The sequence below is a fragment of the Stegodyphus dumicola genome, chromosome X2 (assembly GCF_044657685.1).
Source record: "Stegodyphus dumicola isolate Sdum_Otavi_A_Nest chromosome X2, ASM4465768v1".
Lineage (NCBI taxonomy): Eukaryota > Metazoa > Arthropoda > Arachnida > Araneae > Eresidae > Stegodyphus > Stegodyphus dumicola.
In genome coordinates, this window is record NC_140781.1 from 75,093,237 (window position 1) to 75,106,987 (window position 13,751).

Genomic DNA, 13,751 nt, shown 5'->3' on the forward strand with positions numbered 1-13,751 from the left:
AATAAACTTCTTAGAAAAACTGATTCTCTCTGGAAAAATCATAAAAACAACTTCATGTAGCCAGTTCATTTCATTGAGAAATAAAATAAGGGTTCCAACTATATTCAATGTTCATTTCAATGAGGAATAAAATAAGAGTTCCAGCTATATTCAATGACTATTCATATAAGCACTGATGCAGCATTAATACATAAAAAATCATAGATATTTCTTTTTTATTTAGATGTTGTAAAATGAAAAAAAAATTACTTTTTTAATAGCTTAACTATTTTGTCAGCTGGAGTTTTGGCACCTTTTACTGCTTATTTTTGGAAGTGGTGTAATTTACCAAGAAGTTTATCTGGTGCCAACATGTTACATATTGCAGCTTGTTTCCCGAGTAGTTGAAAGTCAGGCCTCTCTTTCCAAAGCAGACTAAAACATACTGATTTTGAACAAAATTTGCTTCTACAGAGCTTCTTTAAAAGGAGTTTAATCATTGTCAAATTTCAAATTCACTGATTAATGAATGAACTAATGATAACTGACTGGAAAGAAATCAAATAAATTCAAAGTGAATTATTTTTTAAAAAATTTAATTTATTTTATCATTATTATTCAACTAAATTAAAAGATTCACAAAGTTAAAAAAAATCATTAAGGATAAATTTCTGCCTATTGGCTTTCAGAATTGCTTGATCCTATTTGATTTTAGACTGAATAATATAAAAATACATCAGCAATCTGTCACCATGTCATAGTTGCGAAACAGTATTAAATTAGAGCAATTCTATTCTAGTATCTAAATTTTGTACGCAAAACAAAAATGGCCATAATATAGAATTCATTATATCCTTGAAAATTTCCACTTCACAGTTAATATCAGCAATTAGAATAGCAATTATAAACAAGTGACATTTGTACAGCAATTCTCAGTTAATGCAATTATTGCTATAACCATTAGCCTACTATATGTACTTCACATAGACTGTGATTACTTGCCTTTAAAAGGTGACCCTCAATTTTACATGCATTTCCCATTTTATACGGCAATCTCTAGAATGTAAAGCTGAAGATATAATTGATATATAACTATATTGAATAAATAACTTGGATATGGATCATGAAGCTGTAAGGTTTATTCAATTGTAAAAGCCTGAATGTTGAAATTCGTTCATCATTCGACAACATTTATTTTTATATAACTAATCAGAAAAGTATGCAAAAAAGCCTAAAGTTACCCTCAAAATTTGATAGCTCAGATACTCAGGTATTATTGCAAATACCATAATGGAAACTTCCGAACACTTGCAAACATTTGCACTAAAACCTATTCAGACAACCATATTCAAAAAATCTCTCAGTCAAGCAACATCACCATTTTGTTCAGCATTCTTCCCCCCCCCAAGGTTTTTATACACAAGCTGTGATATTCTCTCTCTCTCTCTTCTTTTTTTCTCCCTAAGACTCAATTTTAAAATAATTGGTTGTAGAATTTGACAGCAATGAAATTTCAGGAATACAGTATTTTTTTGGCCAACTTGCTAAATGGAATACAATTGGATGCATTTGATAGATAACCATTTAATAATGCTGAAAATGTGCACAATACCGGATTTGGGCAGTTTTCTGATGTTTTTTAAGCAAAACTAGAGCACAGTGTACTTGGGACATTAAAGCATAAAATTACAAAATGATGTTGAAAACTTTATTTTTTGTATCATATAATCCTTATTTAATAATTAAATTTGCATTTTAAATTGCAGCATTACTTTTTAATATGCTGATAATGTTTGCCGATTTACAATTAATATCAATAGTCTGGGAATAAAAAAAAAGTAGCAAAAATCACCAACTTGCACCCAATAAGTAATTTTCACCTTTCCACCTGCAGAAAATTGCCAAATTGTGCCAAGGTGGTTGCATTAATACACTCAGAATTTTATTAGCAAAATGAAAATAATAGCATTGCTTTGCCTATTAAAAAGTGAAACTAAAAAAAAATCATAAATCTAATATCCCTTTGAATTCTAATAGGGGGAAGCAAAATACTGTTAAGTCTATCAGCAACAAATTATTAATACTATTTATGTACAAATTCACTGCAGCCAGAAATCAATCAGAATTACTCACATACAGTTGTTAAATTTCACTTAGTCTGTATTCACAAGACACATTTTTTATCTAAATTTGAGAGATAGTGAGATATTAGACAAATCTGAACAGCAAATATACTTAAAATTTGAGTAAAGATATTAATCACTCAGATCCATTTAAACTAAAAATTATAAATATAAAAAACTTACAAAATATCCATGGCAGCTTTGTTATACAAATCAATTTGTTCATTGGTGATCATTCTTCTTGAAGGATGTAATTTTTCGGTTAAAACTGGATCCTGCAAAACCCATAATACTTTTGTGCTTGGTGTTAAGCTGTTTAGAACAGGCATCAGTTCAGTTAAATTCCTTTGGTAACTTTCAAACATTTCCATACTAGCATTACTTATTTTTATAGCCCATACTCCACTGCCAGTTACAATAAGTGATGGCCTTATACTGGCATCCTGCAGCCAAGACTTATATATGTCAAACATAGATTGGTTAACCATAGGTGCCCATATGAAATCCTAAAAAAGAAAAATCATTGAAAATTTAGTATTAAAAGTAAGAAAGAAGAATTTCAAGCATATTGCCCAGTTTAAAAAAAAAAAAAAAAAAAAAAAAAAAAAAAACCTAAATTACTTCAGAAAGGAATCCCAATTTTTTATGTTTATATCATACATCCATTATACATAAATATATTTTAATACAAACAATAATCACAAATACATTTTTTATATCACACATCAGTAAGTAAATTATGATGAATATTATAGAGATACAAGCAACAGAAATAATGCCTTTAAATTAATACTGAATGAGAGGAAAAATCAATTTTACTTACAACATTAACTTTTAGTTCTTCATTTCCAAAATGTAAATCATGATGAACAAAACGATCTCCTACCTCATACTTTGGGTTTATTAAAGATACAAAGCCATAGAATAACTGTCTAATACGAGAGTCACCAATGAAAACAATATGTGTTTTACCACCCCAATAAGCTATGTACTGAAGACACATCTGAGAATCCCTGTAAATATAAAATACACAATGAAATGCTTATTATCAAAAATAACAAAATTGATACAGTCAAAAGTCATTAATCCGGACTCGTCGGGACTTCGGTGATTCCGGATTATCGATTTTTCCGGATTATAGATCATCAGTTTAAATCGCATAAGATGGCATGCAGAAATTCTAAAATTAAAAATATGAAACCGTAATTTATGAAATAAAGAAAAATTATGATCTAAAGGGTATCAAAATTTACAAAAAAAAAAAGCTGAATATTTATTTGTTTACATTATTAAACATTTCTTTCAACGTAAGCTGTTTAAGTTGCTTCGTTTTTATGTGATAATACATTCTCTTTAATTCTATAAACAGACATAATTTTTTGTTCAGTTACAAAGTTCCGCTGTTCAAGTCCCGTTAATTGCTGTGCCGAGAATACCGACTAACTTGTCAATCGAAATTTTTTCGTTTTCACTAACCTCTCTGTCACATTCTTCATGTCTTTATCCATTTTTTGTCTGATGGACATCGAAACATACTTTCGTTTTGTACGATTCTTTGGGAGCTCCAGAATCGGAAATTCTATTTGACATAATCGAAAGTTCAAGTTTACTTTTATAGTATTGCTCTTACAGTCTGCAAAAAATAATAAGCCGGATCCAATTCGAAAATTAAGGAACAACGCAATCATCATTTAGCTTATACCGTCCGTTCAAATCCGTTACATATAAAAACGCGCACGCGAAAACGTATTCTACGCTTGCGCACACATCAATGCGCACGCGTAAACGCCTATGCGCATGTGTCAACGCGGCGCATGCGCAGAAAGTTTTTAGCTTTGAGGTCCGGATTATAGATCATTCCGGATTATGGGTGTCTGAATTAACGACTTTTGACTGTATTAGACATGCTAGAGGAACAAGATAAAGCATAAATGATTTTTAACAAATGGTTTTTCTTGCTTATCTTTTTTGAAATTCTTCTTCATGAATTCTTATTTTTGCTTTGTGCTGCTTCTTGAAATAATGAAGATATTCGAGTTGTGTTTACTACCTGAGTTGCCTTAGTGTTTAATCAAACTTCAAAATGTGAATTTAGAATTTAACTATGCTCTAGCATATTTTTAACAAAACCACTAAAACATCTTTGAATAAGTACAGTAGTTATCACTTATATTTTTGCAAGTTTTTAAAAAAAATTTTTAATTTTTGGAAGTTTTCAATAATAATCACTTCTGGGAAAGAAATTACAAAGGTTCTTTAGTTTACCTATAAATACACAAGAAGGTCTACACTTATAAGATCCTTTACAGCTGTGTGTTTGGCTGTGTAACATTTGTTCTAAATGATGAACAACTGTAATATTGAACTATTTTATAATAATCTATGAAAACTCAGTGATCATTAATAACATTTATAAAGATATCAACAATATAATTTAACAATCAACTTTATTTGCATTAAATTATAGGCACATTTTGATTATCTGAACCCCCATTAAAAAGTATAAACTCGTTGCCGACTCTGGAGAGCATTTACGAACTTGCTGGCAATCAATTTTTTGCCAAGCTAATGTATGAAATGCAACAGCCATTTTCAAAATGGTGGCACACTAAGAATTCCATACAAGAGCAGTCAATCAATAAAATTAAACAAGCAAGAAACGTCAATCATAAAACACTTACCTTTTTCGAGAATTTTCTTTTTTTTTTGGGAGGGGGGGGAACTATTATTCTCCTTATGTACACAGCAATTCATTTTTGCTTTAAAAGCATCATAGAATTGCATAAACATGGCATTGAGCACTGACTAAATCAAATATGTGTTACATACATAACTTTGGTAGCCATACAAATACTTTTTCATCACAATCTGAGTTGCCACATACCTATCTGGTTGACATACTGCTTTGCCTCATACTCTTTCGCAGCTTTTCATGGATAGTGAAGATAGTCAAAAAGCACCCAATTATTTATCAAAACCCATAGTTTTTCATTTTTCATAACTAAGTGAAGCCATTTCCTTTAACCCCTTCGCGCCGGGTAGCGCAAACGCGCGCTCATCGCTGAGGCCGGCAGTGTCTTACAGGACCGGGGGCTTTTTTGCTATTAAGCCTAAATCCATGAAATTTCCAAAGTATCAATGCATTGTTTCATAATGCTCTATAGAGTATTTAAACGGCTTATGCTTTATAGATATGCTTTGTAGACATTTTTATATATACTTTAATTACCTTATTTCTTGTTTAAATGCATATTTTACACATTTTATTTTAATTACTCACCATTTTATGACTTTTAACATTATACATCTGAAAACTAAATATATTTCTTAAAATTCTCTTTTCGTATGAAAAATTTGAAAACAGGGATCTACACACAGTCCTACGTTACTTTCCTTGCACTCGTAATAACGATATTGATGATGAGGACATTAATTAATTAAGGATTAATGATGATGCGTCGGCATACAGATGTCTGAAATGTCCTCATCATCATTAGATTCGCCAGATTCTTTATGATCAGAATATATCATAGTATCACTATCACTACTATCAGAATCTGTTTCAGAATCAATATCTGAAATATTTTGCATCATTTCTGCTATTTCATGCCCTGTTAAACATTTTCGACGCTTCGACATGGCAACAGTAAAAACAGGAAGAATTCACGTCTAACAAAATCTAATTATTTTCTAAAAACTGAACTGCAAACCGAAATACCCAACGCTTTAGCAAAAAAAAAAAAAAAAAAAAAAAAAAAAAAAAACTTCTCTACTTAAAATAAACAACTACCACGTGCGAATTTAAAGAGACGTCATAAATCACGCCATTCGGAAACATTTATTTCCCCTTTTGTTTATATAATCAAAAACATGTGTATGTGAGTCATGCTTCTCTCATTTCAAGTAGAAGGTCTAATGTACATGTATCTGAAACCATATGGACATACAGTGCCATCTTGTGGCAGAAATTATAGTTTTTAAAACATTCCAGGACACTGGCACAAATACGTGACAGTCAGGGCTGAACGGAAAAATGCTCTGGCACGCCTGCATGTCGGCCGGGAAGTGAGTGTGTTCGTTGCTGGCACGTAGACATGACAGTCGGCGCGAAGGGGTTAAAGCTGAAAATAAAATTAGTTCCAACTAGCTGAAAGTTTTTATGAGTTCTCTCTAATTCAAAGTTTCAGAGCATTCCACATACTTGTTCTGTCTTACACATTTTGCAGACTAAATTAGTCATGCCTATTCGTCTTTATACAATCAATTTAAATCCTCTTGTAAGATTGTACCTTCTTAGGTAGCATAAAGGTAAAATAAGCTTACAAGATAACCTGGCGACTTCTCGCACCGGCATAAAAGTATACCAGCACAGAAAAAGGGTAAAATAACCCTTTATTATTATTATTCTTCAAACTCTTAACATAAAATGTGCGCACTTTGTGCTTACAAAAACACAGATGACTTGCGACAATAAATTTAAAGATAAAGAGTAGTGCTGGACTAACAATTTATTTTAAGGCTAATGAGTCTGACAAAACAACCTACTCGGCGATGTATTTATTAAATGGCCAGAAAGGTGTATCAGAAATTCTGCATAACAAGAAGGACAAACTAGTAATGTGTGCTGGTTAGCAAAATCATGCTCTGAATAAACTACAAGATTCATATGTTTAAATACTGTCTTTAATTAATTTTAAATTTGTATCCTGGCTAGGAAATGCGAAAAGAAAATGAGAAGTTCAGAAAAGGACTTAAAATAATTCGTTAGGAAAAGTAAGGAAAACCTTACACTCTGACTAGACTCATTATTGATGAAGCAATATAAGAAGAGTCAGCAGAATCATTAGTCAATGAACTGAGTCACTTCAGTGGCAAATATGTTGCAGGCAACTGAGATCTTCTCAAATTAGTCATGAAGTTATAAGTTTTGTAATGTTGAGCAGAAACATTACAAGTAAAGTTATTACTTTTATTGTGTCACACCTCTTAATGGTTTGACTGTTATTGCAAATTGTATGGCCAACGCATATAAAGATTCAAAATGGTATTTCATATTTTCAAATGAAGTACCACATGCTCCTTAAGAGGCTATCACTTCTAGGGACGCGCGCTGCTATGCGGGACAATTCCGAGAAACGAGATTCTAGTAGCACTGCTTTAAGTGGGAGGCTCCCAAGAAATGTTTCGTCTAGCTAGATGGAACATGTCCCGACTACGAGCAACATTTTAAAACCTTTCCGAAAATGTTCCGGCTGGAGACATGGTCCTCGAACGTTCAACCAATCAGACGAAAGTTCTGCTTCTGAAGGATCAAGGGTAACTTTCAATATGGCGATGGCTCTCACTGTGAAGACATGGACGGTGGAAATAGAGGCCGATTTAATTATTGCTGTTTTGTTGTAATATAACTGCCTAAGTCATTTTTAAAATGTTTATATATTCATTAAATATATAATCGTTGAAATTCAGAGTTGACAATATTTTACTACGTTCTTGCAGTTCAGATTTGTTTACAAATTGTTTATCGTCAAAAGTTTGCCAAATTTGTCGTATTTCGTGCTGATCATGTACTATCACTGTTATATAATAGAATTTTATTTCTTAAATTTAAGTTGAATAATTTTTTAAAATCCGTTTTTATATGAGCGGCTTTTCTCCTAATTACTTATCTTTTAAATTGTCAATTGCATAATCAGTGACACATTTTAAACAGCATAAAAGATGTATAAAAAAAGAAAAGCATAGCTTATGTAATAATGAGTACTCATTAAATTTGTCTATTTTCATGTTATTAACGAAATACTTTTTGAATTATAAATACATTAGAAACTATACTTTTATTGTAAATGCTACATATTGAAACATAGGAAATTTATGGGTTTATTATTATGCATGATGAAAAACATTTGTATATACATTCATTAATATAAATCTTATTCATTACATTAATACTAATAAATATATATTAACAACTTCTAAACCATCGCATCTCTCTATCTGTATGTAAATATATGACTTATTAGATGCGTATATATATGTATGTATGAATACAAAAATGAATATTGCCAAAAAGTTTATTTAAAGTTACTTTTAATTCATATAATGATCATGTAATTGGCAGCAACTGTAGTCATCAGTTCTTAGCAAATTATTATGGAAATCAGTTGAAAAATAATTTATGAGCATTTGAGTACTAAAGAGTGTACACATTTTGTTATTGGGTTAATTCATAATTATATCATATGTATGGTCTACATAATATAAACATGACTAATAAATAATAAGAAATGTAACAGCTGTGCATTTATAACATTTGATTACTTAGAACAGTGCACAACTGATTATCACCTTCATGTCTGTTTACATAATGAATTGTACTTTCCAATTAAGTGCACGGGCCTACTAGTGGCCGAAGCGTCGTTGAACACTGGTAGTTCTGTCTCAGGTTAGAATGCCGCGAACAGACTGGCTACATGGGCATTTTCTTGGTTTTCCCCATTTGTAACTGATATATGAGCCAGTTTTAAAAAATCTTCTACAAAGGGATCCCTCTTGTTAGGCAGATATCCCTCGAGACTTTGCCGTAATCACATAAACTCATGATGTGCACCACCTAATTTCTAGAGTTGGTATAATTAATGTGTTTTAGGTATATTACCGAGTGTTCTATAGAACTGATATATGAGCCAGTTTTAAAAAATCTTCTACAAAGGGATCCCTCTTGTTAGGCAGATATCCCTCGAGGCTTTGCCGTAATCACATAAACTCATGATGTGCACCACCTAATTTCTAGAGTTGGTATAATTAATGTGTTTTAGGTATATTACCGAGTGTTCTATAGAACAGTAAACAACTTGCACATGTTTGATTGCTCATATAGTCATATGCTTTATTTGATCTTGATTTTGCTGAATAGTATCGACTGGCTGTGAGGATGTAAATATCAGCCATATAGATTTTTGTCATAGAAGTTTTTTTTTATTTTTTTTCCCTCTGTTCGTTTGTTTGAATGGACAGAACAGTAATTATGAGCCATAAAGTTAGTCAAGAAAATGCTTTCACCAGGTCACAAATTTTCCAGTGAGCCATTAAATTTTCATTGGAATGCAGACAACAGAAAATACACATAAGTAATGTCTGATAAATAGATTTATCCAGCACACGTTTTAAACTATTCTTAGTGTATACAGAATTTGGCTATTACTGATGTAATTGACTGCTATACCCAGAAGTGTGTTTATCTGTTACTTGAAGTGCCAGAGTGGAGATCAAAGTGATTAACTTGTTAGCAATCACCTTTCTATTATCTTCCATTACTAACAATAAAGTTTAAAATGAAAAGAGTGTGAGAGATACAAAACAACACAAGGAAGCAAACGTCACGTTCGCCAATCTGAGCGATAACTGATTCTTGATTGGCTTTTAGCCTGTTTACCAAGTGGAAATGGTAACCCTATTTCGCCAAAGAGCATTTCTCAAAACTGTTCCACCAAACGTTTTGTTCCGGCAACAAATATCATATGTGATAAGGGTTTTAGTTATCATTGTAATGATACACAAAAATCGGGGAAATGTTAGTTTGCCATGATTTGTATTACTACCTTTTAAATTACCATGCTAGCAAGTATCCATTTCTGCATTAGACATGAATGCTTGTTTTATATGGATTAGTGGTACAGTAACAGAACTTTAAAACAGACATTGTAAGTTAGCTGCAGAGGGCAATGCACAGCATTACATTGCACAAATATGTGAGAATACATTTTCAAATCGTTATGAACAACCGCTGCTACGTGTACTTGCTTGTAGTATGTTTCTTATGTGGAAACATGTCCATTCTTGTTGCGCCTGTTTTACACCATTCTGCTCAACTACGTCGGATCATGGTTTCAGAATAACCGCATTAGGCATAAATGCTCGTTTTATGTGGATTAATGATACCAATTTTAAATTAAATACTTTTACTGCAGTTTCAACACTTTAAAACAGATATCATAAGGAGTTAGTTGGAGAGGTCAACATCACATTGCACAAACATGCGTGAACTATCAAACCATTATGAACAAACACTGCTTTTGTTGTGTGAATCTGTTATGCAGAAACATGTCCATCCTTGTTACCACTGTTAAACATCATACTGCTCAACAATACTTGATCATGGTTTGGGATGCCACTGCCATGGACAGCCAGTCGCCTTCAGTTCTTTATCATATAAAAGGCACGATGATGGCTTTAGAATACCAGAGTGAGGTGTTATAGCCAATTGTACTACCCTACCTTCAACAATTCCAGTATGCTATTTCCCAGCACAAAAGCATCTGATAACATACAAAAATCTCAGCAGACAAGTCCTAGGTACTCAGATGTTTCTTTGGCCACTAAGGTCTCTAGATCTCACACTGATAGAGTATTGGTGAGACATGACAGCACATCATCTGCTTGATCTGCTGCAGCCTTAATCAGAAGCTAAACTGTAGTGGATGGTTGAAACAATGCAGTCATCCACATTTCAAGACACTTTATACATACTGATTTCATCTGTACCTCAAATTTAATCGCTGTAATACATTACAATTTTAAAATTAAAATCATGGTTATTTCCGATTATCTGCAATCCATTGAAAAGTGCATGAGGCAATGCATTATATATAGCCAAAACAGACAATATGTAGTGTCACCAGTGTCAAAACCTTGGTTAATTCTATGCCATAAAGTGTTTCACACATTTGAATCATCATAATTTATTTGCCTTTGCAATAAGCAGGCAATTTCAGTAAATATTTCAAAAAATTTTTTTATTAACTTTCATGTTTTTAAGAGCATTTTTTACGAGGAGGAAATAACAGATTTTTAACTCTCCGAGTCCTCCTTTTCTTTAATTTCCATTGCCTTACATTAATATTCACTACGAACAATACTTAAATGTGAAAGCAATTTATCCAAGCCTTTCAATCAATATATATCCATCTACTGCAGCATACATAACAATTAATTTACTGATAAGGAATTTACATAACTCGCCAGACAAAAAATTAGTCCACCCTAGGGAAATCACATTAATATCATGTGCCCCCTGTCCCTGATAATCACCTGGGATAATAGGAAAGGAGTTTAGACAGTTCTGTATGTACATCAGATCCTGTACACCACTTGCTGATGATTTAATCACATAAACCTGATGCATTAAAGGGTTACCAAGTGTGGCATTTCATTACCTGTTCCTAAAAGTCCCACAAATTTTCAGCAGTTTAATAACAAGAAATTTAATGGGAAAATCCATGTGCGGAAAGGTTTGTGAATGTTCATCATGCCAGTCATATACGAGGGCAATCCCCCCCAAAAAAAGGTCTCCTATTTTTGGGGGGCGTAGAGAAAGTTTTAATACGGTTGTTGGCAACACCGTTGTGAGTGGTGCCTTCTCCACTACCACATAAGCACGCAGGCGCTTTGCTCGGATGCTCAGTCTTGGCTTGGCAGCCATTCGAAATGGAGCTCCCAATAAACGTTCCCGCTAAGTGCGAAGTGTGCGCAGTTATTCGATTTTTGAACGCAAAAGGCGTTAAACCGGTTGAAATTCACCGCCTATTGATGGAAGTGTATGGACAGTCAGTCGTGCATGGATGTCAAAAACGTTCGCAAGTAGTGTAGAGAGTTTACAGTCAATCGTACTGAAATTCATGACGAAGAAAGGAGTAGGAGGCCGTCAATTGCCGACGAGACAATCGCGAAAGTTGAGGAACTCATGCGTAAAGATCGGAGGATCACTATGGATGCTCCTGAAGCTCCTCAACGCTTCCGGAAGGGCATGGCAGCAAGCTGGTATGACATGGGCATTGTAAAACTGCCACAGCGTCTACAAAAATGCATCGACCGAAATGGTGATTATGTTGAAAAATAAAGCATTCTTCAATCTTTAAAGTGATGTAGCAGTTATAGAAAATAAACGGTTCTTTGTATATCTAAAAATATAGGAGACCTTTTTTTTCGGATTCCCCTCATACATGTGCAACTCTATAAACTCTACTGTTATCATCTTGAAAAATGGGAATGTTGACAGCATGCAGTAACACATGACCTTCATGAATGTTTATTGAAACATGCTGATCCATGTGAATGCTTACCTCAACAAGTGGGTACACATAGTACAAAAAAAAACACCTCTAAAACATCGCAAATCCACCACCAACTTGAACTACACATTGGAACATTTGGGATGAAATGGGCTGTCAGTTTATTTCATACTGTGCATCATCAGAAAATGGACAAAATCATGATTTGTTGGACCATATTGCATGTCTCCAGTCATCTATACTATCCAAGCTTGGTGATTTCTGGCCCATTGAAGATATGTATCTTTATGTGCCTGCATAAGCAAGGGTCTCTTGAAGGTACTCCAACTATTCATTGCAAACAATTCCTGTCAAAGTGTCCACTCAAACACACACGGGGATGGCCACTTATTTAAGCCAAGCAATTCATTGATAGTCCCTCTAGCTTGAATTCTTTCTCTGGTTATAGTTTCGACATCATGTTTCACGGCCACAATTATTAAGCCACTCCTTATACACAGATACACTTTACAGTTTGCTTCAAAACATGATGTCACCATGTGGTGATTGGCACAGAGAAACATGATTGTCCCTTTTTGAGACTCAGCTACATCTTTGCATATGCATATTCTCAACTTAACAAAAAATTACAACATTTAGAGTTACATTCTCCCTCATCATCGCTACTTTGTAATCTCAAAGAAGAGTTTTCCATACCAGTGACCATGTGACATGCCTGCTACAATTGTAGCACTTTAATAAAGCATTTGTGTTTCTGCTCAAAGATTACTAATTTTCTGGCTGGTGAATTTATTTTCCTGTTAAGCATGAAAGCTGGCAGACATTCCACCAATAAGTCTTGCAGAATTTTGAAGCAATGAATGGCTGTCTATTCAGTTACATAATCCAAGATAAATATAATGGATACAGAACATTAAAAAAACTTCAACACAAGCTCAAACTTAGAGATATCCGACAAACAAATTCATTAAAAATTGTACCAGTCATTCCAGCAATCAAAAATTTCTAATGACATTTAAAATAACAACAAAATAGCTATCCTCTCTGAAAACTCAGTGCCACATAAATTCACTTTACTATGAATGTAAGTGATGTTATGCAGTTTTTTATTGTGCCCAGAATCTTTCAACGTCCTGAGTATTAGAATCTATCAAATAATATAGTTGATTAATTTTAAAATATTCAAATTTTGCAGCTATAAATTTATTATTTTTGTGGATCTTCCAAACTTGCAACAATTGCAGATAAAAAGAAGCCAATTGAATACTTCCATGTTAGCTTATCAAGACTTAACCAAGGTTATATAAAACCAAAGCAAAAATTTTATGAGTGTGCTGAGACAACACTTTTTTGGCAATAGATTTTGTTTTATCGAAATGATCACTGTAAGTACTGCTGAAAACATTATTATACGTACATTTCTGTTTTCGATAATGCAGTACAAAGTCCAAAATCCGAATGTCCATTATCTGCAATGATCTAAAATCCGGACCTCAATATGACCAACAACATTTTCTCAAAGGCTTTATGCATGCATATTTGATTTCCCCCTCTGCGCATAATAAAACATCTGGAGAGT

The 13,751-nt window shown here is 33.2% G+C and overlaps 1 protein-coding gene across 1 annotated transcript in view; it reads right to left on the minus strand.

Moving 5' to 3' along the window:
- The window catches only part of LOC118192326 (N-acetylneuraminate (7)9-O-acetyltransferase), an 80,564-nt gene that overhangs the window by 53,269 nt on the left and 13,544 nt on the right, over positions 1 to 13,751 (minus strand). Inside the window, exons 3-4 of the mRNA XM_085809717.1 lie at positions 2,926 to 3,115; positions 2,286 to 2,608 (exon numbers count right to left, since the gene is read on the minus strand). Of these exons, the coding sequence (XP_085665843.1) occupies positions 2,286 to 2,608; positions 2,926 to 3,115 (513 nt within the window). The remainder of the gene's footprint in view (positions 1 to 2,285; positions 2,609 to 2,925; positions 3,116 to 13,751) is intronic.